This window comes from Choristoneura fumiferana, chromosome 17 (genome assembly GCF_025370935.1).
Source record: "Choristoneura fumiferana chromosome 17, NRCan_CFum_1, whole genome shotgun sequence".
NCBI lineage: Eukaryota > Metazoa > Arthropoda > Insecta > Lepidoptera > Tortricidae > Choristoneura > Choristoneura fumiferana.
Window position 1 is genome coordinate 17202810 of NC_133488.1, and position 24455 is coordinate 17227264.

At 38.9% G+C, this 24455-nt stretch overlaps 1 protein-coding gene across 1 annotated transcript in view; it reads left to right on the top strand.

Annotated features, from left to right (window-relative positions):
- Window positions 1-13943, top strand: part of LOC141437230 (von Willebrand factor A domain-containing protein 8-like) — a 38280-nt gene extending 24337 nt beyond the window's left edge. The window contains exons 7-18 of the mRNA XM_074100486.1: window positions 1946-2096; window positions 3190-3378; window positions 4004-4250; window positions 4979-5119; window positions 5756-5891; window positions 6234-7140; window positions 7744-7949; window positions 8935-9122; window positions 11825-11984; window positions 12521-12664; window positions 13454-13562; window positions 13921-13943. Of these exons, the coding sequence (XP_073956587.1) occupies window positions 1946-2096; window positions 3190-3378; window positions 4004-4250; window positions 4979-5119; window positions 5756-5891; window positions 6234-7140; window positions 7744-7949; window positions 8935-9122; window positions 11825-11984; window positions 12521-12664; window positions 13454-13562; window positions 13921-13943 (2601 nt within the window). The remainder of the gene's footprint in view (window positions 1-1945; window positions 2097-3189; window positions 3379-4003; window positions 4251-4978; window positions 5120-5755; window positions 5892-6233; window positions 7141-7743; window positions 7950-8934; window positions 9123-11824; window positions 11985-12520; window positions 12665-13453; window positions 13563-13920) is intronic.
- The last annotated feature ends 10512 nt before the right edge of the window (window positions 13944-24455 follow it).

The window sequence follows — 24455 nt, forward strand, 5'->3', positions numbered from 1 at the left end:
CTCTATGCCAAAAATCACGTCGATCCGTCGCTCCGTTTGTACGTGAAAGACGGACAAACATACAAATACACACCTTCGCATTTATAATATTAGTATGGATTATTTTGCTCACCCGCGACCTTAAGATAGCTACTCTATGCAACAAACGTGTGTTCCTGCAACTATTTCACCTCCACACTGAAAGAACATACACACATCACACAAACCAAACCATCACATAAACCAAACTGTCACCACCACCACACTACACTCATGCGTTTCGAACTCAACCAGAGTTCATCCTCAGAGCATCACTATCATCCGTGCTGCATGTTCAGTCTAACATCTAGTAGCATGGTGAACGATTGCGTTGCTCTGAGGATGAAGTCTGGTTAAGTTCGAAACGCGTCAGGGTAAGTGGTGGTGGTGATAGTTGGGTTTGTGTGATTTGTGAGTGTTGTTGCAGTGTGGAGGTGGAGGAGCTGCATGAACACACTTTGATTGCATAAACGTAGCTATCGTAAGTTCGCGGGCGAGCAAAGTAATTGCTATATGTATTTACTAGAGTTTACCCACGGCTTCGCACGCGTAATCGCGATCTGGTAGTTACAATTGAAATTCCGGGATTGTACAAAATTCACCTGGGAAATCCCAAAATTTATGTCGTGATCTTCATTGAGGTTGTGTTAAGAACAACTGTCCAAAATTTCAAGACTCTAAACCCAGCGGTTGTTATTTCGAGATTATATCCCTATCCCGTAGGAATATCGGGATAAAAAGTAGCCTATGTGTTATTCCAGACGTCCAGCTACCTACATACCAAATTTCATGACTCTAAGCCCAGCGGTTGTTATTTCAAGATTTTATCCCTATCCCGTGGGAATATCGGGATAGAAAGTAGCCTATATATTCATCCAGGGTATATATTACCTGTATGGCAAATTTCATGGAAATCCGTTCAGTAGTTTTTGCGTGAAAGAGTAACGAACATACATCCAAACAAACAGCCATCCACACAAATTTTCGCGTTTATAATAATTAGTGGGATAGTGCCGATTTCCACGGAGATCCTTTCGATATATCTTACCTTCAACTGGTACGTGGAACAACATATTCGTGTATAATTTATTACCTATAAACTTCATAGCATTTTAACGGTGTATTTAGTTTAATATGTCCCTACTAAAATTTATCCTTGAGACCGGCTATTACGTTTACAGTATTCACGCGATTCTGTCATCTGCCGAACTTGGTGTGTCTAGTACATTGTCAGAGACACTGGTTAATGTTAGCTTTAGTTAGGTTTCACCTTGATTTTTGTGACTTCAAAAGTCAATTTGGGCCCGGACAGAAAAGCGTTTATTTTTGCAAATTCTAATTTTGTTAAAAGGTTTTTTTAATAGTACAGCGCTGGTGTAAGCTTGTTTTATGTGATTTAACATTTGTCATAGTATTTATTTAACTATATCTACGAGTATATGTATCCCGAGCTACCGCCACAGGTGTTTTTTAGGCATGAAAATGAATAAATTACATAGCAGTACACTAGCATTTTCTTCGCCCGCATGGAATTCGGTTATCGCGCGCTGTTCCGGGATAAAAAGTAGCCTATGTTACTCTTTGGCTCATAAACTATCTCTATGCCAAAAGTCGGCCAAACATACAAACACACATACTTTCGCATTTATAATATTAGTATGGATTACTGCAGAGGCCGACAATCCCCGTTCGCAGCCGAAACTTGTATAGTGGTTTTCTCAAATAAATACAGAATCGCAGACTAAATTCGTTTTACGCCACGTTTTTAAAGTGTGTCTACAAAGTAAATACACATTCATAAAAAGTGTCACCCCTATTCAATGACGCACTTCGCGTTCTATTGTCAAGAAGATAAGGACGACTTTTCCTTGAATGTTTCAGAAAAAGTCTGTTTCTCGTAAATAACTGTGTTACGTTTAATTTTCAGGAGAAAAACCCGCACATACCGGTCCACAAACTTATCTACCTGCTTTACCCGTACAGAACGTTTTTGAGCAAAGAACTCATCAAAAACGCAGAAGCGGTGTTGCACAACCTCAAAATAGACACCAGTCCAAGATGGAGCATTTCATTGCAAGGTATTTTCTATAAGCCCAGCGCGTATTGGGAACTTCACACACTCCATTGAATTGTTTCGCAGGCTTGTGCAGGTTCCCATACGATGTATTCCTTCACCGTAAGCTCGTGCGTGGTGAATTTTAAATGTAATTTCGCAAATTGTCTCTGGTCTCCGCGAAACAGATCCAGATTCTAGTGCGGAGTCCGCCGAAGAACCTTTATTGATAACATTGTTTAACGTTTTAAACTTTCGTTATTTTTATTCATAGTGAAAATACCACAGACGGGACTTATCACGCCAAAACACACGAGTAATTCAATTCAATTTTTGGGATAATATGGCCCCATCGATCCATGCGATGATTCCGCCAATGTCGTGGTTAGATAAGACACGGCCAAAAGACTTTAGTCTTGTTGTTCGGTAATACTAACACACGAGTAATATTTACTTTGAACCACATTACAGTGCCCTACTAGTATACCCGTGATAAGTCCCGGTTTTGGTATTTTGACTGACACTGACATTGTTATATTTTAAATCAATTCTTTTTTTCTTTATTTATTTAAAAAAATTTCCCTAGATAAGCCGCTTATTGCTGACACTTTGGTATATTTTCAATCTTTTATGTATTTATTTATTTAAATGAATTTCCCTAGGCCGCTTATTGCTTCTTTGTTATTTTCTCTATGTACGTATTTTTTGTATTGCGGTGGACAATATGGAGTCGTCGTATTGTATCGAATTTCGAAAACTCTGGCACAGCTTACTTACTCATAAGGGTAACTGCAAAATGTGTATCATAGTTGTGGCTGTTTTTTAGGGTTCCGTACCCAAAGGGTGTCAACGGAACCCTATTACTGAGAATCCGCTGTCTGTCTGTCCTTCCGTCCGTCACCAGGCTGTATCTCATGAACCGTGATAATTAGACAGTTGAAATTTTCACAGATTATGTATAACTGGTGCTCCCATACCACAAACGTGATTTTTTCCCGTTTTTTTGCTAATGTCTAATGAATGTTGTATAGATGGTACGGAACCCTTCGTGCGCGAGTCCGTCTCGCACTTGGCCGGTTTTTTTAAAATTATTTGTATCGCCTGCTTTCTTTTTCAAGGCGTGGAGTTCACGGGAAAAGAGGCATTATTGACTATGGAAATTAATGGCGGCAAGAGTCAGTTCAGCGTCCCATGTGGCGGGAGTAAAAGAGGGAGGGAAGAGAAGGGGGTGGTGAAGACTGCTTTCCAGAGCGAGCTGCTTAACGAGTTGCTATTGAGCCACAGTGTTGGAGATTTTTGTATTGTTGGTAAGTTTATTGCACATTCGAGGAAACTGAATTATGTACCATTGTGGAACCTTTTCATAATCAAATTCGCTATAAATTATTTGGCAAATGTATGGGATGTCAACATGTCGTCAGGAGCAAAAAAGTTTCACCCTGGTACGTGATTTGACGTGTTTGTCCGTTTGCGATTGTATATTAAGAAGTGAAGTGCATATTTTCATAAATTACGAGTATTCTTATTAAAAACCACTTAAAAGTGGTTAATTTTTCTTAAAGTTTTTTTTTACTTTATGACCCACTTAGCGTAAAACATTAGTCCATTAGTAATTATATGTATGTGTATTTGTAATGAAACCTTCAGGTATGTTTAAAATTTTGGATCCTTTTATTTTTTCATTGTAGTGCCTACTCTTGTTTCTGATGAACTGTTAAGCGTTCAAAGGTTAACTGGAAGAGATCCCTTTAAGGGCCAAGTCGCCTGTGTACATAATATCGCAGTAAAGAGAAAGAAAGATAGGTTAATAATGATAATCTTTACTGCGATTCAAATTTAGCTATCTGATAACGGTACATGTAACCTTTTTATCTACCGATAGCTAAATACCTCTTTCATAATAGCTTCTTAACCGTCACCAAACTTTACCAGGCCCAAAGGGTTGCGGAAAAAGCCTTCTAGTCTCCCAGCTGTCTTCCCTCCTGGGCTACACGATCGAGCCTATCGTCCTGTACCAGGACATGACGGCCCGGGACTTGGTGCAGCAGAGAACTACCCTGGACAATGGGGACACGGTGTGGAGGAACTCTGCGCTAGTTGACGCTGCGCTGAAGGGACATTTGGCTGTGTTGGATGGGCTGCATAGGATACATGCTAGCACGCTTGCTGTGTTACACAGGTAAATATGATATTGCCAGGTTTCTCGTATCCTAGGTCTCCTAGTATTCCAACTAGCCTAGTATTCCAGGTCTCACAGTATCCTAGGTGTTCTGTATAGTATCCTAAATCATATATCAGCTCTCCTTGTACCTACCTATGCCAGCTCCATCCCTTCCTCCACCCAAACCACCGCTTCCTGCCTCCCCTCTTCCTAAACCAAACCAACCCCGGCCCCCAATTACAATCCCCTAAACTCTCCCCCAACTAAATCAAACCATCCCTTCATTCCAGCCCCCCTACTCCCTCCTGTACTTAACCATCGAGCCTATAACCCTGTACCAGGGTGCCAAATCCCAAGACCTAATGCATTAGCGAAAGACCCTCATTGCATTAAGTTTGAATGAATAACCCACTCTCTTACGTTTCGTAAGACTTCCTAAAAATACCAAATAAAAGCATTTGTTTCAATTCTCCGCGCTATAGCTATATGGCCTACCCGTTGTCACTTCAACGAGCCGTTGGGGCCGAAAAATTCTCGAATGGAGACCGCGCAGCGTAGGACGTCCACCATCGGGATGGACGGATGACCTGGTTAAAGCGGAGGGTTCGCGTCTGATGTAGGCCGCTTCCAACCGAAGCAACTGGTGGTCTATGGCGGGGGACGGGGGACGGGGGTTCCGTTCTAAGACACATCTAAGAACGGACTTCCTACAGCTGAGATGATGATGATGATTGTTTCCATTACAGATTGGTCCATGACAGAGAGTTACAACTACACGACGGCAAGCGGCTGTTACGACATGACAGATACGACGAGCTCGTGGCGTCGGGACACTCGGAGCGCGAGCTGCAGGCGAGCGGCGTCTTGAGAATACACCCAGCTTTCAGGTTTGACTTTACCACTAAAGAGTACCTACCACCCTTTACCCTGCATGGTGAGCGATTTTTCTGTTCATTGCACGGCCAAATGCTACCCCACCGCGGTTAGCTGTTAGGTAACACGCAATGTATTAGAATAAATTCAATGCGCCGCCGGTGTCACGCAGTTGTAGCCAGTCCATTAAAAATGACTTTCATTTTGGTATATTTGTCGCTACTTTTAACAATCAATTTAACCTAGCCATAGACATTTATTTAACAAAACCAGTGATCAAAGTTTTTGATTTACGTTACCGACTTTAAATTTTTAAAGCTTAGATTGTAAGTCTCTTATGTCAGCAAATTCCGCAACTATTTAACTCCTCATGCTGCGAGCTGGGATTGAATACTGCAAACACTGCTTGGTTGGTGAGCTCGGATATCACTTATGACGAAATATTTTTGTAACAGTCAAAATACTTTTCTGGAATCTAGGACTTCTCTTTACTGTATTATACCATTTATTAAATTTATTTGACGGATGAGTGTGATGCCGTCTTTGTTTGTTTTGTTCGAATAGACGAAGACGGCGTCACATTTATCCGTCAAATAAAATTAATCAATGGGTGGTGAAACAGCCCGTAAGTATATTAATTTATTTTCCAGAATAGTGGCTCTGGCAGAGCCGCCCACCATTGGGCGTGGGCCGCACTGGCTCTCCCCTGAGATACTGAGCCTGTTCATCTTCCACGAGATGAGGAACTTGAGCAAGAACGAAGAGATCTTTATTATTAATACATTGGTAACTACTATATCGTTAGCTTATACAAACTCTTATATCGACAAAGAAAGTAAACAAAACCGTAAGCAAAAACTGTTAATTTATAGTTTTTCAGATAAATAAGCTTCTTTCTTTGCTTTGAGAAGACAAATATTTTTTGAACTTAACCTAATACCAAGTGTACCAGGGATAGATTATTTTGGTGTGGATAAGGATAAAGGATGGATTTTGCGAAATTCTGACGCGATAGGAAGTTATGCATTAGGAACACAAGCTAAATTAAATATTGTTAAGAGTTCAAGAAACCTTTCATTAACAAGCCAAACTGTCTGCGTAATTATATGTAATACAATCACGTTTCAGTATGGTGACATATCTCAACCGCTGCACTCTATCATCAATTTAGCCGACGAACTCCGAAAATCTGACGACGCAACCCTAAAGAACCTCTCATCTTCACTCTCCACGCGGCAACTCCTACGCATCGCCAGCAGAATGGCCAAATATAAAACAGACTCAGCCTACGAAACTGTCCAACGCACATTCCTAGCTAAATTCCTCCCTAACTTAGCGAGGAGAGCGCTAGATGGCGCTTGCAGTAAACTAAACGTGGAGCCGCCAAGAAGATTCGGTATTTTTGGCGCTACGGGAAAAAAGGAGGAAAAACTCAGCTGTTCTATCCAAAATGGCGTCGTTACCATAGGAAATACTAGCGCCGAAATATTTAAAACCAACGCTCTAACCAAAGTACCGGACATCTTATTTTACGACGTACCACAACACATTAGATTACTAGAATGGTTGCTGCAAGATTTCTTGCTAGGAAACCATTTATTGTTAGTAGGGAACCAGGGTGTAGGTAAAAACAAAATTGCTGATAGGTTACTTCAATTATTAAATAGACCTAGGGAATACATACAGCTGCATAGAGATACCACAGTGCAGTCTTTAACGGTACAACCAACTGTGCTGGACGGCGTAGTTGTTTATGAAGACTCGCCCTTAGTAAAGGCGGTGAAACATGGACATGTTTTAGTGGTGGATGAGGCAGATAAGGCACCTACACATGTGACGTGTATATTAAAAACATTGGTGGAGAATGGAGAAATGATTCTCAGTGACGGAAGAAGGATTGTGCCTAAGCATATGATGGAGAGCTCGGGAGGAGAAGCGTCGAGTTTTATCCCCGTGCATGATGACTTTAGGATGATTGTGTTGGCTAATCGGCCTGGTTTCCCGTTCTTGGGGAACGACTTCTTTGCTGCTTTGGGTGAGTTTAAATTTATTTTGTTGTGTTTGTTTTGTCTTCGGTTTTCTTTTTCCGTCAGGATTTTGAATTCCAGTGGTTTTCAGTGTTTTGAATAAACAATGTGCGTCGTTTTGAATCTGGCATCGGAACGCTTTCAGCTTTGCATTAGAAGACAGCTTCCAGGCGAGGCACGGTTTAAACATTTTTATTTAAATCATGATTTAAATGAAGATTTTTCAATGAAACTCGGACCATTTAATCGAATGTGTTAATATTTTATTTCTTTCAAATAAATTAGCATCACAATATATTTAAAAACCCGTGTGGCTTTGGGTTAGAATTACACCTCTCCATTTCTTCCGAGGATGTTGTAAGAGGCGACAAAGGATATGGGTTAAGGTATACCGTAGGCGACAGGCTAGCAACCTGTCACTATTGTACCTTTTTTGTCAAACTTTAAACCTAAATTGCTAAAAGTGGCTCCGAAGCGGTAACGTTTCGTGTGCTCTGCCTACTCCATTTGGGAATACAGGCGTGATGTTTGTGTGTGTGTATACATGCAAATAATTATAAATTGGCGATAGCGCATTTAACTTTACTTTTTCAATGTCCCCCTTTCTCCAGGCGATCTGTTCTCCTGCCACGCGGTAGACAACCCCTCAGTGGACTCTGAGATGGAACTGCTCCGCTCCTACGGCCCCGACGTGCCTCACGACGTGATGAAGAAGCTGGTGCAAGCGTTCGCGGTGCTCAGAGACATGGCCGACCAGGGACAGCTGACGTATCCGTACTCTACGCGGGAGCTCGTCAATATTGTCAAGCATTTGCAGGTGAGACAAAAATTTAAAACGTTTAAGGCCTCAACCCACTACATCGTATTATGCCATGACCGTAATAGGAATGTGTCAGGAACGTACTAATTTTCTTGTCATGAAGCCCAAGGTCGGTAAATGAGTTTATTACTGCTTGGCGTGCAGGAGCGCGGCGCGCGCACGTCGGGCACATGCTGCGTCGGCGGGCAGCTGGCTCTGCCAAGAGCGTAGTCAGCGGTATCGGCAATTTTTGAAAAAATATTAGTTTTTCTTTTACAATATACAATTTTACTCGCAAATGTGATGAAAAACATTGTATGTCGCACGGGCGGTACTAGAATTACGAACATCGACTCATTAAAGCCCTCAGTCTTCGACTTCGGGCTTCTAATAGACTCTCGTTCGTAATTCCTTGTTTACCGCCCTTAAGACACAATGTACTATTTCGATACAAAGAATATATTTTTGCCTGACACGTTGCTATTACGGACATGGTATACTGTGTAATGGGTAGAGACCTTTATTTTGTAAGTAGGCCGCAGTGGGCTCTTTTACATGTAACTTTTTTATACTACCAGAGCTGTCAGAAAGACCATGATTGCCAAGAAGAATGCGCCGCAAGAAACTTGGCAGGAAGTTATTTTTCAACATAAAATAATTACAAATAAAATACTTAAAACTACAGTATACAATGAAATAAAAAAAAAATACAAATAAAGATAAAAGATATTATACTTAGGAGACATCACGTGAAGGGAGGAAATATGAAATATCACGTGTACTTATTTTTGTATTTTTTAGGCGGCAAAAAAAAAACTTAAAATTTTTCGTATCGTGAGGTTAAACTTTGACATTTCTGTCACGTTTGATTGGTTAAATAACTAGTAAATGAGCCAATCGGACGCAAGGCGTAACGCCAGACGGACCTTTCGATACTAACGCCATCTAGCGGCCCACCAATCAAGAAACCCTCATTCTGTATTATGTATTGTTTTTTTTCTAGAAATACCCCTCCGAAGACCTGGCCAGTGCGATAAGTAACGTTTTCGACTTCGACCGCTATAGCAAAGAAATGGCGGATACGCTGTTAGAAGTGCTCCACGCCAGCGGTCTGCCCACTGAAGGGGTGCTGGAAGGACGCTCCAAGGAAGCGCTGAAGAAATTGCAGATGACAATCGAAAGGACTAGTGGGTATGTTAAAAGCGTACTTTATCTCGCCAATAAACGTAACAGTTTGGCGAGTTATATCAAATGCAACGGATGTTTTGCATGTTGAGACAGTACTTGTAATCAGCCATATTGTTCCGTTTGTACCTACCCAAATAAACATTAAAATAATTTATTGAATCAGGCGTTACTTTGCGGAGGTCCATATCAACGAACTAAAATAATTTCCTTGCTCACCCGCGACCTTACGATAGCTAAGCTTATGCAAAATATGCGTGTTCATGCAGTTCCTCCACCTCCACACTGTAAGAACACACACAAATCACACAAACCCATCTATCACCACCACCACACTACACTGACGCGTTTCGAACTCAAACAGAGCTCATCTTCAGAGTGACACAACCGTACACCATGCTACCAGTTGTTAGACTAACGAACCAAACCACCGTTTTAACTTGTCACTGTAACTCCCCAAGTACCCACATACGTTTTATGAACAAAACAAAACTACCCACAAATTATTAATAAATTTTTTAACCGTCCTTCAAAACTACCTTGATTTTATTTATTTACTGTCAAGGCATGTTTAATTAACTACCATTGCTGAAATTAGATCCAAGCCGTAGCAAGGGAGATGAAACTAAATTTACCTGCTCATTAATAATAGACCCATACTGTTGTATCTAATTATCTCCATGCATTCTAAAACATCGAGACGAAACCCTTGCCACAATAATGTAACACTTCATACGAATCTGAGTCCGATAAAGAATGATTTAGTTCCAACAAATGTTTGGCAAAATTCGACTTATCAGGATGCTCATTCCTATATGCCGAAACATGCTCTTTAAATCTAGCATTAAAACTGCGTCCTGTCTGACCGACATATACTTTACTGCAGTCATTACAAGTGAGCTTGTATACACCCGATCTAGTTCCTTTATCTACCTTCTCTTTGTGGTTACAAAGTTTAGAGTACAAGGAGTTGTTAGTCTTAAAGGCTACCTTAACATTGTTTGATTTTAAAATACCACAAATTCTATCAGACAAACGACCAACGTATGAAATGCTACACCTATATTTGTTAGAAGACTGCGATGGTAACACGGCGTAAAGCATGCTATTCACTATCCGTGCCTGCTTCTTCTGAACCAAACTATTGACCATTGATTTAGTATAACCATTCGACAACGCTATCTGATAAATAGTATTTAACTCTAAATCAAAATCTTCCCTAGAAAGAGGTACAGTTAACAATCTATGTACATAACAATAAAAAGCTGCTAATTTATGCTGCCACGGGTGATTAGACGATGCTGGTATCACGGCATCTGTGTACGTTGGCTTTCGGTAAATTTTGAACTGGTGTTTATTATTAAATCTATTAATTGTCAAATCCAAAAAGTTTAACGAAAAATTTTCTTCTAAATTTAAAAAAGAATTAGAAGAAAACAGTTACAGTGACAAGTTAAAACGGTGGTTTGGTTCGTTAGTCTAACAACTGGTAGCATGGTGTACGGTTGTGTCACTCTGAAGATGAGCTCTGTTTGAGTTCGAAACGCGTCAGTGTAGTGTGGTGGTGGTGATAGATGGGTTTGTGTGATTTGTGTGTGTTCTTACAGTGTGGAGGTGGAGGAACTGCATGAAACGCATATTTTGCATAAGCTTAGCTATCGTAAGGTCGCGGGTGAGCAAGGAAATTATTTTAGTTCGTTAAACATTAAAACATTAAAACTTTACACCAATGCCTTCTTCAACTGTATAAGGCCGAGGTACGGCCGCACTTGGAATACTGTTCTCATCTCTGGGCAGGGGCACCTTCTTCTTCAATTTGACCGCATTCAACGTAGGGCAGCTCGACTTGTCGGTGAATTGATTTCCGATCATTTGGATTCCCTATCTATGCGAAGGGACGTAGGTTCTCTTTGTGTATTTTATAGGCTTTACCATGGTGAGTGCTCCGAAGAGTTATTTGACCTGCTACCTGCTGCGAAATTCCACCATCGCACCTCCCGCCGAAAGTTTTCATCGACATCATCTTGATGAATGGAAATCTACCACTGTGCGTTTCCTTCGGCACTTCCTGCCACGTACAGTGAAATTGTGGAATCAACTTCCGCCAGCAGTGTTTCCTGACAACCATGACATCGGGGCTTTCAAGAAAAGGGCTTATACTTTCTCAAAAGGTCGGCAACGGACCAATGACTCTCCTTAAGTAGTTGGTAATCATGGGCAACGCAACGGTGTTCATTTCTCAGCGGATGACCCCATTGCTCGTTTGCCTCCATCTCATAATAAAAAAATATATATTTGTTTTTAAGTTCAATACATTTACATTACATTTGAAACTTACCACGAGCTTTGCGGTGAAGGAAAACATCGTGAGGAAACCTGCACAAACCTGCGAAGCAATTCAATGGTGCGTGTGAAGTTCCCAATCCGCACTGGGCCCGCGTGGGAACAACGGCCCAAGCCCTCTTGTTATGAGAGGAGGCCTGTGCCCAGCAGTGGGACGTATATAGGCTGGGATGATGATGATGATGAAATATAAAAAAAAAACTGTAACGAGAGTTGTTATTAGCCTTTTATACAAAAAATGCCATTTCTCGAGGGGGCAATGCAAATTTTTATACTACCAGCGCTTTCAGAAAGACCACCATTGCCAAAAGAATGCGCCGCAAGCAACTTAGCAATAAAGTTACGGAAATTTCAAAATATTTCAGCAAAGACGTGTCCTCTCCGAAATACGGCAAGGATGATCCAGAGAACAAGCCTCACGTGGGCGGGAACACTTGGGCGGGCGGCACTGGCGGCCGCGACACCGCTGGCTTGGGCGGCAAGGGCGGGCCCTACCGCCTCGACAAGGGGCATGACGTGCATCAGGTCAGATTAGATCAGAGGCTTATTGTCTAAGATACTTGGGATCAGAATCGTTTTCACCGCTTCTTTCTGTCACACGGCATAAGATGAGGGCAGAAAGAGATGGTGAATTGCGAACGTCAGTGCGGTAGACAATACGGCTGAATACGGCTTCAGGTTGGTATATAGTCTAAGGCCGGGTTTAGACTGGCGAGGAAAATCGTGCAATACATTACGAGGCCGTAAAGCGAATAAATTTGAAGTGGTCAATCGAGCGCCGCAATGTAATGCAACTTGCACGATTTTTCTTGCAAGTCTAAACTGGGCATTAGATCCGAATTAGAGAGGATTTGCACCCATCTGTTTAATGGACAAGTTCTAGTCACAACTAAATCAATTATCTTCGTAGCCGGAATACTAAAATTTTAATAATTTAGAAAAATATCTACTGTTGTCTTAGACCAAGTCCATGGCTCAGGAGGGGGGTCATGACCCCCATGACTCCCCCCCCTGAGGATCCGCAAATGATTACAACTACATAACACTTGTAATGTTTCCAGCTATCGGACGCGGAAAAAGACGATATACCAGAACACGTGAAAAAAGCCGCTCGCGAGATGAATCGGAAGGCTTTCGAGGAGAGACTGAAGGAAATCAACATCAGCGAATACGACGCCAAGCTGTACGAGCAGTTCTACAGGGCTGTGCACACAGGCAAGAATATTAATAGTATATATGCCTTTATAGGTTTTGGTTAAAAAAACAGTACCTGATATACATATTTGTTAGCTGTACCTGTACCATATTTGTTAGCTGTACTTGTATGGTCATCCAAAACATCCGTACCAAATCTAAAGTCAAACAGATCACTAGACAAAGTTTAAATTTGACTTTTAATTTAAAGACAATTTACATACAATTCATAAATAATAGAATAAAAGGAGTAATAGGAGTAATAGAGGAGAAAATAATTTCTCAGTAATCAAGATCAACAGCCCGTTATTAATAATGTATGTGATATTTACATACATACATGTTAGGTAAATACATACATTGCATGGTATATTTAGGGGTGTGATAAAAAAAAGTTTTAACCCTGACTCATCAACGCCCAGCCCAACATTTCTTTATTATTAACAGAAAGAAAAATACATTCAAAGAATTGTAATTTTTAGACCAACAGTTATAATTACAGAGTAAGGGGCTGTTTCACCACCCATTGATTAATTTTACTCGACGGATAGATGTGATGCCGTCTCGGTCTATTCGAACAAAACAAATAGAAGCGGCATCACATTTAATTTATCCGTCAAATAAATTGAATCAATGGATGGATTCAATAGTATCTCTGAAGTCTCCAATCCGCACTGGGCCCGCGTGCGTACTACGGCCTAGCCCTCATTATGAGAGGAGGCCCGTGCCCTGCAGTAGAACATTTTAGGCCGCGATATGTCAATTATTCGTTGTCGTATTTCATAGGTGTGTTTGTGTAGATTGGCGCGTTGCGCGGCGTGCTAGCAGAGTTGCAGGCGAAGAAGAAAGAACGACAGTGGAGCCGGCACCAGACCAGTGGGGAGCTCGACGACGGCAAGATTATAGAAGGTACAGCGTCAAGCATAAGGCTGGAAATACATATGCGTGTAGCTCGCACATTTTCGTACAAGTAGCTGGCGCGCGTACGTCAATCTCCATACAAATTACACAAGCGTGCAAGTAACTTGCACAGAAATGTACGAGCAACAGGCATGTGTGTTCCCGGCCTAAAAGATGATGTTGACTCGAATAGAAGAGCGTGAGAGCGTGCAGTGCAGAGCAGACGTGTTACTAATTATTGTTAAAAATATTAAATTCACAAACAATCTATTTTGAACCTTAAGTGTAGCTGCAGTGATATCAAAATAACGTAACTAGTCGTGTGTTGTTTACAACCTACCGTGTCTACGAAACAAGTTGTGCGCAGAGAACGCCACGGATCTACGATGAATATACTACGCTCACCTAATGGAGGCGACATCGGAACAGGGTTCGGCGGATCGCAACCAAACTTGTCAATGGCTAGTGACGTAGAAAACTCACAGATTACTTTTCGCAATAAACGGAAGCTACTTAATGGAAATGAAGAAATAATGAGAGAAATCTCCGATCTAAATAAAAAAATGGCAGATATGATGTCCCTTTTAACTCAAAGTACCAATATGCAGACAGAAAACATAAATAAGCTTTGTCAAGATGTGAACTTAATAAAAGGACAAGTTAATAATATGTGCACTAATATTGATAGCATCTATATCGAACAGCACAAATTGAAAGCTGAAATCACTAATCTTGTTACTTCTACAAATACTACGCAGAAAAAAGTTGATATTCTCGAAACCGAAGTGAAATTACTGAAATCATCCGCTGGAAAAATATCTATCAACAATGAGACGACATCTTACGAGAACATTATTACCGAATGTAATGAGCGTTACCTACGAGGAAAAAATATTATAATCGTAGGCATTCAAGAACCTAACACGGAAATACTTGACAAACAAGATTATGATAAACAAGAAGTAACCAAAATTATAAAAATGATATTCAATGAATGCCCTGAGCCTGAACGCGTTAACCGCCTCGGAAAATTCCAATACGACAAAACCCGCCCCATCAAAGCTTGCTTCACATCCGAAGAGCCAGTCAAACACGTACTGCGAAATAAAAATAACATTAAAATCGATAACGTGAAAATATACTCCGACCAAACGCCTTATCAACGAGAAGCCATAAAAAACTTGAAACAGGAGCTGGCAGCTCGAACTGCAAATGGTGAAACTGACCTATGCATAAAATATGTAAAGGAGTGCCTCGAATAATGATTAAAACATCAAAAAACTCAATGTAAATCACTCTAACAATGACTTGGACATCGGCAAGGAAACTATAGTACATATGGAAAATATATCATATCAAATAGTTACAACATACTCGCAAATAATGACCACTAAGAAATCACTTAAATGTTTTTATGCAAACGTTCGGAGCATCATTCGGCCAGGCAAATTTGATGAACTACAATGCATTCTCAAATCTTTTGCAGTAACTATACACATTATCGCATTAACAGAAACTTGGATAAAAGATGAAGACGAGGCGAATAGATTACAAATACCGTGTTACACACATTTCTATAACTTTCGACGCGGTACTAGAGGTGGCGGAGTCTCAATATTTGTCCACAACAGCTTAAAACACCATTTTATTGAAGAACACTGCTCTGATGACAACCACTTTCTCTGGATCCACGTGGAAAAGTTTTCATTGGACATCGGAATAATTTATAAGCCAGAGCGTACAAATTCGACTGACTTCCTTGAAGAATATTCTCTTCAACTGCGAAGAAGAAAAAGAGTTTTAATATTTGGCGACTTCAATTATAATCTCTTAGATCAAAATCAAGCTACTATTGATTACACACAAGCATTAGAAGAAAATAACATAAAAATATTAAATAAAATTGATGAAAAATACTGTACTCGTGAGACAATAACAACCAGAACAGTACTAGATCATGTATGTTCTAACCTCAAACAGAATAAATTCCACTTTGCACTTATGGACTCGGCAATGGCTGACCATAAGCAAATATACTTCGAGGTCAAAAATTATGAACCACCACTTAAACAAAGAACAGAATATACTACTGTAGATTACGAGAGATGGTATATGTCAGTAAGTGCATTGAAGAACGATAAAAATACATGTGAGTATGATATCTTTCAGGAAGAACTAAGGACTTGCTACTTGGAGAGCAAAATTACTAAAATAAAGATTTTAAATCAGCCGAGACAAGATTGGATCAACAAAGATATCATACAGGCCATTAATAAACGAAATAGACTATATCAAGACCATAAACGTAACAATATGGACACTGGTTTACGAGAAGAGCTGGAGGAAGCAAGAAAGCTGGTAACCAAAAATATTAAAGAAAGAAAGAAGTCCTATTATTTGAATGCTTTTGAGTCATGTTCTAATAAACCTCGGAAAATGTGGAAACTCATCAACAATCTGTCACAAAATAAAGTTAAAGATGTCTTACCCCCGACCAAATTGAAAACTGCTTCAGGAATTACCACAGATATTGAAGAAATATGTGAAGAATTCAATAATTATTTTTCAACGATTGGATCAACTTTAGCTAACTGTATTCCTATTATGTACCAAAATAATCAAACTTACACAATACCCCAAATTACTAACTCGGATAAACTAATGCGATTTGAACCGGTAACAATCGAAGAAACACTTAAAATAATTAATAATCTTAAAAGCAATACTAGCTCAGGCTTGGATGGGATAACTGCAAAATCAATCAAAAGCGTTAAATTCCTAATCGTCGATAAACTTACAAATTGTATAAACCGTTGTTTGGAACAAGGTATATTTCCTAACAGTCTCAAAACTGCAAAGGTTACGCCCATTTATAAATCAGGAAGTAAGGTGGAAGCTGGTAACCATAGACCTATTTCTGTTCTCCCGATAGTATCAAAGATTTTTGAAAAAGTCATTTATAGTCGTTTAGAAAGATTTTTAACCTCCAAAAGTTTCATATCACAAAAGCAGTACGGTTTTCGACCAAAATCAAACACTCTTTCGGCAGCAATTGATCTTGTCACACAAATAAAACATAAAATAGACCAAAAACAAATTGTAGTAGGAGTTTTCATTGATTTAAAAAAAGCTTTTGACACAGTGAGTCATAAAATACTTTTAAAAAAGTTAACTGCAATTGGAGTAACTGGTAAGGCTCACGATGTTTTAAAATCTTATCTAACAAATCGTTACCAAATAGTCAAAATCGGTCAACATCAAAGTTGTCCCAAATCCATTTCGTTTGGCGTGCCGCAAGGATCAATCTTAGGACCGCTTCTGTTCCTTGTTTACATTAATAATATTCAAGATATTGGACTAAAAGGGGATTTATCACTGTATGCTGACGACACTAGCCTTTTTTACTATGGCACACAAATTGAGACTATTATGCAAGATGTACAGAATGATTTAAATATGTTAAACGTGTGGTTTCAATGTAATCTCCTCACCATAAATATATCCAAAACAAACTATGTAATTTTTGCGGCAAAAAATAAAAAAATAAATGACTTCACTCCTCCAAAAATAAATAATCAGATCCTGACTCGAAAAACAAACGAAAAATATCTCGGTTTAACTCTTGATAATCAACTGACATGGAAACCACACGTTGATAAAATAAAATCAAAATTGACCTCCCTCACGGGAGCTCTACGCAGTATTTCCCGCTGTTTTCCACGAAAAATAAAATATTTGGTATATAACTCTCTTGTAAAGCCACATTTTGAGTACCTTATCGAGATATGGGGGACCGCGGCAAAAACACATCTAAATAAAATACAAATAGCACAAAACAAGTTAATCAAGGTTTTGTTCAATTACAACTTTTTAACATCGACTGAAAAGATTTATAAGGATACCAAGCTAATGAGCGTAGCTCAAACATACATTTACTTAACCTGTCTACTAGTTCGTAAAATTCTTAACAAAGACATACATACACACATAACTTTTACTAAAAAACATACAGTTCAAAAAATAAAATTACGGAATGCTGATAACCTAATACTGCGACCCCCTAGAACGAACTATGGGAAAAGGAATATTACTTTCGAGGGAGCTCAGTTATACAACAAATTACCAAAAGACGTCAAAGAATCTAAAACAATAGCTACCTTTAAAAAACATTTAAAATATCACATAATAAACAATGTAAACGTCTAACTAAACCATTATAATTATTATAATTACGATAAATAAAATGACACACACAAGCTCGCACATACTAAACAGACATTTAAACACAATTAAATATACTGTAAAATATATTATTAATAAATATAATACTATTACTCAACGGCGCCCGCGACTCCGTCCGCGTAGTATTTCGTTTGTCGCTGTCCCGCGAGAACTATGCTATTTTTTTTTTCGGGATAAAAACTAAAAACTATCCTATGTCCTTCCCCGGACTTAAACTATCAGTATACCGAATTTCACCAAAATTTGGTTCAGCGGTTTAGACGTGATTGAGTAACAAACACATAAACATCTGCACAATAGATAGAATGACACACACACGCACGCACTAAACAGGTTTAAAACACCATAATAAAATGACAGACACACGCACGCACACACTAAACAGTCATTTCAAATACTATAAAATAAAATATTATATATTATATAAAAAGTACGTTAAAAAATTGTAATCGTTAGTTCATAGTTTACTAACCTACCCCTTAACTGTTTTTAATTTTAAATAACTTGCCTTGTGTTCTGTGTTTTTAAATTGACGCATCCAGTTGTTTTCTAATTCTGTTTACGCATAAATCGCTGGCGCATAGATCTGCGATGCCGACTTGTGCTAATCGTCTTACCTCCATAGCTTAAGTTTAATGTACCCACTTTTTGTTTCATTTATTGTTATTTTTTAAGTAACTGCTACTGTACGCTAATTAATTAATTTTTGTAAATGTAGTGTTTCTCATGTAAGTGAATTGTTATAATTCTTTATGAGAAATAAAGTTCTTAAACCAGAATATATAAAGGGAAGAAATGAAAGTAGGAACAGGAAGGGAGTCAGAACCAAACCATGGAGCTCACAATCCCAAAATCCTCTCTATAGAACGTCGTTTCTACTCTAGATTGGTTTGTAACTGCAGATTGCAATTATTTTGTTCTGCGTCATAAACCGCCTGAATCCTCCCTACTGTATTGACATAAAATTTATGGATGAGCTCTACACGCTCAACAGATGTCACAACTTTTTTTTGATTACGAGAAGGAGGAAAACTAGCAAGCGGGTCATCTGATGGGAACTGATCACTCGACTCAGGAGAGTCATTGGTTAGTTACCGCCTTTTAATAAAATATTAACTTTTCTTGATGGCCGGTGTCATAGTTGTCCGGAAGCACTGTTGAGGAATTGATTCACAATTACACAGTACGTGGTATGAAGTGCCGAAGGAAACGGACGAGAGCACCATCATCGAGATGGTGGTCGATGCAATGAGGGCTATCGCGTATGAATTCGCCACTAGAGGCGCTAGTGGTAGCGTGAGGTCTCCGAAATGTTAATCTCATGGTTTTTGGGTGAGCTACGCGGGGTTTATTATAATTAGATTAATTTTGTGAATATTTTGCAATATTGAAATAATTATGGCAATATGCGTTCCGGGCAATGAGATGTCTGTGTTTTGAGGCAGTTTTGTCTTTCGGGAAACCTTTGTCCTCCCTTTTTTTCGAAAAAACGGGGACTATGCAACACGTGTGCATGCTCGTATATTTTTATGGTTCGGTTTTAAGGTGTATTATCAGTTTTCCATGGGGCTGTGTATGTAATCATTCACCTTAACTCTCGTGGCACTATCAATGAAGCCAATGAAGTGCTCCGCTTCTACGAATCATCCAAATGTTTAAAATTGTGCAACGGGGGGAATGTTCGTGTAATAAACCGGGGCTTAGGGGAATGATTAATGGTACTTGATAATGGGATCACACGAGCCCATCACCCTAATACATGCGCTTACGTGCATTTAACACCATGTCCACAGAATAAATAATAGTACTACGTACAGAAGTTGCACTCCTTTGATCTTGAAGAAAGCCGCCGTTTTAATAGCCTACAGTGCTGCCTTTTTGTTCCGAACATACCTACCTCGCCAACTCGTGTGTGAGGGTTATCACTTTGTCAGAAAATTAAAATAAAATAATCCAACTGAACGTTTAGAAATGTTATTTATTAAGCGACTTCAAAAAACTTCTTTGGTAATGTAAAAAAAAAGATAACTTCGAGTTTTTTTGTTTATTTCGACATTCGTCCACGCAAACAGTTATTAGTATTACGATTCGCCGTTGTTACAAACGGTGCAGTGCAGTGTACCAACAGATGTAGTGAATAATGTTTTATCATCGTATTTTGTCGGAAAAGTTCGAATTTATGTCGCTTTCTCAACTAGCTTACTGAAGTTTACTGCAGCTATTTGAGACAGGATAAATACAAACTTATTCGACAAAACACGATGGAAAACATTATTCAATAGATCTGTACTGATCTCACAAGCAATAACAGATATATTTAGGTAAGGATCGAAACATTCAAAGCAAGTGGCGCGCGCGGCAGCCCCCACTGCTTAGACAATCTCAAGTTGTCGCGAGCTGTAGGTGTTTATCGCTGCAGGTATGGACGAGTGACGGATGCCTTGGATTAAACCTCATTTAGGCTCCGTTTCACCAGAGATGTGCTGTGCGAAGATAGGTAAAAGAACGTTTCTATTGGTTAGTGAAAAAACCTCGCACATCTCTGGTGAAAAGGCCGCCTTAAGCAGAGTCCACTTCACTATAGGCCTTATGAGGCTCAGAGTTGCTCAGCGAGACATTGTCATCTCGAAGTTTAATACCTCAAAAAACGGCTCAATTGATTTTAATGAAATTTAATTAACAATTACTGCAACAAAACTCGCTTTCATTAAAAAAATAATCTGACCCACTTGCAGTGGTCAGATTGACTTGAATTTGGCATACAGGAAATTTAGTTTCGATGGCAATGTAAGTATAGTCCATAAAAGTACAGTCAGCAAAAAAAGATTGAATTAAAAACATCGAAATATATGTACTAACGTATAATATAAGTCAATGATTAAAAATTACATATTTAACATACAATACAATACAAAGACTCTTTATTGTACACCAGCTGATATAATATGGTAGGGATATAAATATTGTACGCCCACATTGGGTACTGTTGGAACTATTATATTATGTCATCTTTTGTACACAGTTTTGACAATAAATAAATTCTATTCTATTTCTTTTCTATTTCCAGACATAGTAAGCGATACAGAAAACAAATTATTAAAATTACAGGTGAGCAATAGGCGGCATAACATAAATGTTTTTTTTTATCGTGTAAGTATTTTCATTTTTGTATTCTTTTTGTTTTATTTGTGTTTTTTGTTTATTTTGTTTTGATTCTGTGTTATTTTGTGGGTCTTTGTGAACTAGTACTTTGTGAACTTTGTCAACTAAGTAGGTGTATTATATTACCTGTGGGGGCGGAAATATCCCACCCTGTTAATCAGTACTGTTTGTGTACTTTTGTTGCGGCTCCATTAGTGGAACAATGGTACGAGAAGCGGTGCCACAAGGTTGCTTCCATATTCAATGTTGCCAATTTTTAATTATTATTTAGAAAACCGAACTGTTTAGAGAGCCGTGATGGCCTAGCCCGTTCCGGCCGGCTCGATACAATCGTGCATCTATCATCAGCGCGCGTGAATCATCTTTTCGCGAACCACAATTAATTGACATTTTAGCAAAAAAAACGGAAAAACAGTTTCTCGGCCGTAAAGGGCCTAGAGGTTTGACCTATGGCCTCTCAAGCAAAGCATCATGGGTTCTATCCTAGGCACGCATCTCCGATTTTTTCATGTGCGTAATTATATTTGAAATTTATCACGAGCTTCAGGTACGGTGAAGGAAAACATCGTAAGAAATCATGCACAAACTTGCGATACAATACAATGGTGAGTGTGAATTGCCAATCCGCACTGGGCCAGCGTGGAAATTATGGACCAAGCAATCTTGTTATGAGAGGAGGCCTATCCAACTAAGTGACGGATAAAATACAAAATCGATAACTTTAACCGAAGGTAGAATGCAGCGCAGCCCCGTTTGCACAAAAGCAATCTCAACGGAAAGCTCTTCACAAATAGCGCTGTGTGTTTTACAGATTTTCTTTATTTAATAAATGAACGTCATTGGGACGATATTGATGCTGTCTTCGCCATTTTCAGCTGACTTCGTTTTACTAAGAGTGAATCTTTGTTTACATCGTTGAGGATCACATACGAAACTTTGAAGTGCTTTGAAGTTTGATCTTTGTAATTTTCCGTTTTTTGCAAATATTTCGAGGTGTGGGTAACAAACCGTTTCGACGCCAACGACCTTTATATAGGTCCATTACTTCAATGCAAAAGCAACCTTCGTTCGATTGTTAGGTTCAATTTTAGGCATTGCAAATGGAAGCCTGGCGTATGGATGATGTCTTTTCTATTTGACGTGGCGGCGAAAAGGTTAATTAAAAAAAAGTTATTCTAACAAGTGACGAAGAAACAGACAAGAACGACTGGTGAAAGACCAAATACACAGATAAGCTGAACCATGAACTAAAAAAAGTTAACATACTTTTGGAACACGAAATTTTTTTAAATAATGCTTACCTTACACTCAAGCAAAAATAATGTGGGCTATGCGCGTATTGCTTACAAAAGCAAACCTGACTTATACCAACCTTGATCATATCAGCTTTCAATATTTTTTTATCTCGAATCGTCATCAATTTTCGAAGTTCCGCATAAGTTTGACTTTATTCAAGCTGCCGGTATGTAAAATGGCTACCAATATTTACACACATTTGCATGATACATGGAATGGATTTTGGTCGGGTAGTAGTTTCTATAGTAATATTATCGTATTTGGTGCAATGATTTCAAAAATAACTGGCTGTTTGGCGATGTCAAAGAATAAATAAAAAAAATGTTTTTGGTTAAAATAAGTTCTCTTCGAATTTTAAATGTGATTCAGTAGGTAGTGCACAAAATTGATATGGGACTGAAGTCGTTTTTCGAAATACGTCTCATCGAAACGGGAATGTTACAGCGGCAATTACACTGCGTCGTTCGCTGAATGCGGTCGCCGAATTTGTTTCAAACTACTTCGGCGAACGACCGTCGCCTTTACATTAGTAGACACTGCGGCGGCATAAAGGCGGTGGCAGCTGTCGGTCGCGAATGCAGCGACTACCGTGTTCTTTACACTTTTGCGGTCGATGACTCAGTGTAATTGCTGCTTAATACACTACTCCATTAATTTTTTGGTATTAAAAATGGGTTACGTAGGTATCACTTCCTAACTTAACGATTTTCGTAATTGTATCAATTTATTTATTATCCTTATTCATAATATATATGAGTTAAATACAAGTAAGTATATTATCATTTAATTCCTCCCGTTTAAGTAAACAATATTGAAATAAGTATTAAATATTAAACAAAAAATATTTTTAATTTCATAACAAAATTGATATGTATATTTTCGTAAAACACCCGGAAAACTTATGTCAGATATTAATTCTGTACGTGAAAGTACAAAGAATCGTAAGGAGGAAAATGAAGCATTCATACAACCTTGGCTCCCTAATTGCTTTCCTTCTCTTTCATTACGTGTCTGTGGTAAATGAGCGCATTGATAGGTACATAATGAAGCTAAATAAGTGAAATGCAAGTTGTTGTAGACCCATTGATATACTTGGCACCGGACTTCGAGAGGTTATAGGTACTTTTTGGCCCCCAGTTATTTAACTTTACGTTTTGTCAGATTTCATTAAAAAAAACTCTTCTCAAAATGCTGAACCGATTTTGATAAAACATGTCTAAGAACCATCGCTAGAAAACCTGCTTTCAATTTAAAAAAAAACGAATTCAAATCGGTCCACCCGTTTAATAGCTACGGTGCCACACACACAGACACACATAGCGGTCAAACTTATAAGACCCCTTTTTGCGTCGGGGGTTAAATATAGCTCCCGGTGACATTTTACGTACAATAACTTATCGGACAAGGTTACCGCTCCAGCGCGCACCGTTTTCATTATTTTTCCTCACACGCGACGAACTATCCTATGCCCGTTCCACTGGTGATAGGGCTGGCTCTTTCCCCGGTCAACGTATTGCAATTGCCATACAACGAGGAAACGCAGCCAGCCTTATGGGCACCTGCCCAATAGCAGCGACTTAGGTGAAATTTGTAAATATAGATTTTTAGGATTAGAGTAGTTGTTGTTTAGTTCTTTTTTTATTTATCTGTTAATTATGTATATATTATTTGTTTGTTTATAAATAAATTATAAGTGCTATTTTAAAATAATAAAACTATCTAACCTATTCAGTCTAGGAAATCAAGAAGCCTCAACTTAATAACCTTGATGCAGACTCCACCCTCAATCCTACACATAGTAGTATTGTCCAAACAGATTAGTCCGTCCAATTGTGCCACTGTTAATGTGGCATAACAGGCATAGATGGAATCGCTAACTGCCTCGTGTTTCAGTGCAAATAGATTGCACTAACAGGTATGTTAGGTTCACTTAAGGAACGAAACAGAGACTAAGGTTCATACAACTGTAATATTTATAGTCTAAGTTAAAGATAGGTTTATTTCTTTGTCGCGCGCTATCTTCCTTAATGTTTGGACTTTTGAAGCCAATAGCAGCGATTCTATGGACCTTTATGGCTGGCGATCCAAAATAAAGAATAATTCAAGCCCTAACCCATAATAATAAATAACCCCGATTGAAAAAAAAAAAAACTTCTTTTTTTATTTAACACATGTTTTATTTTAGAATTCCCACGACCCATC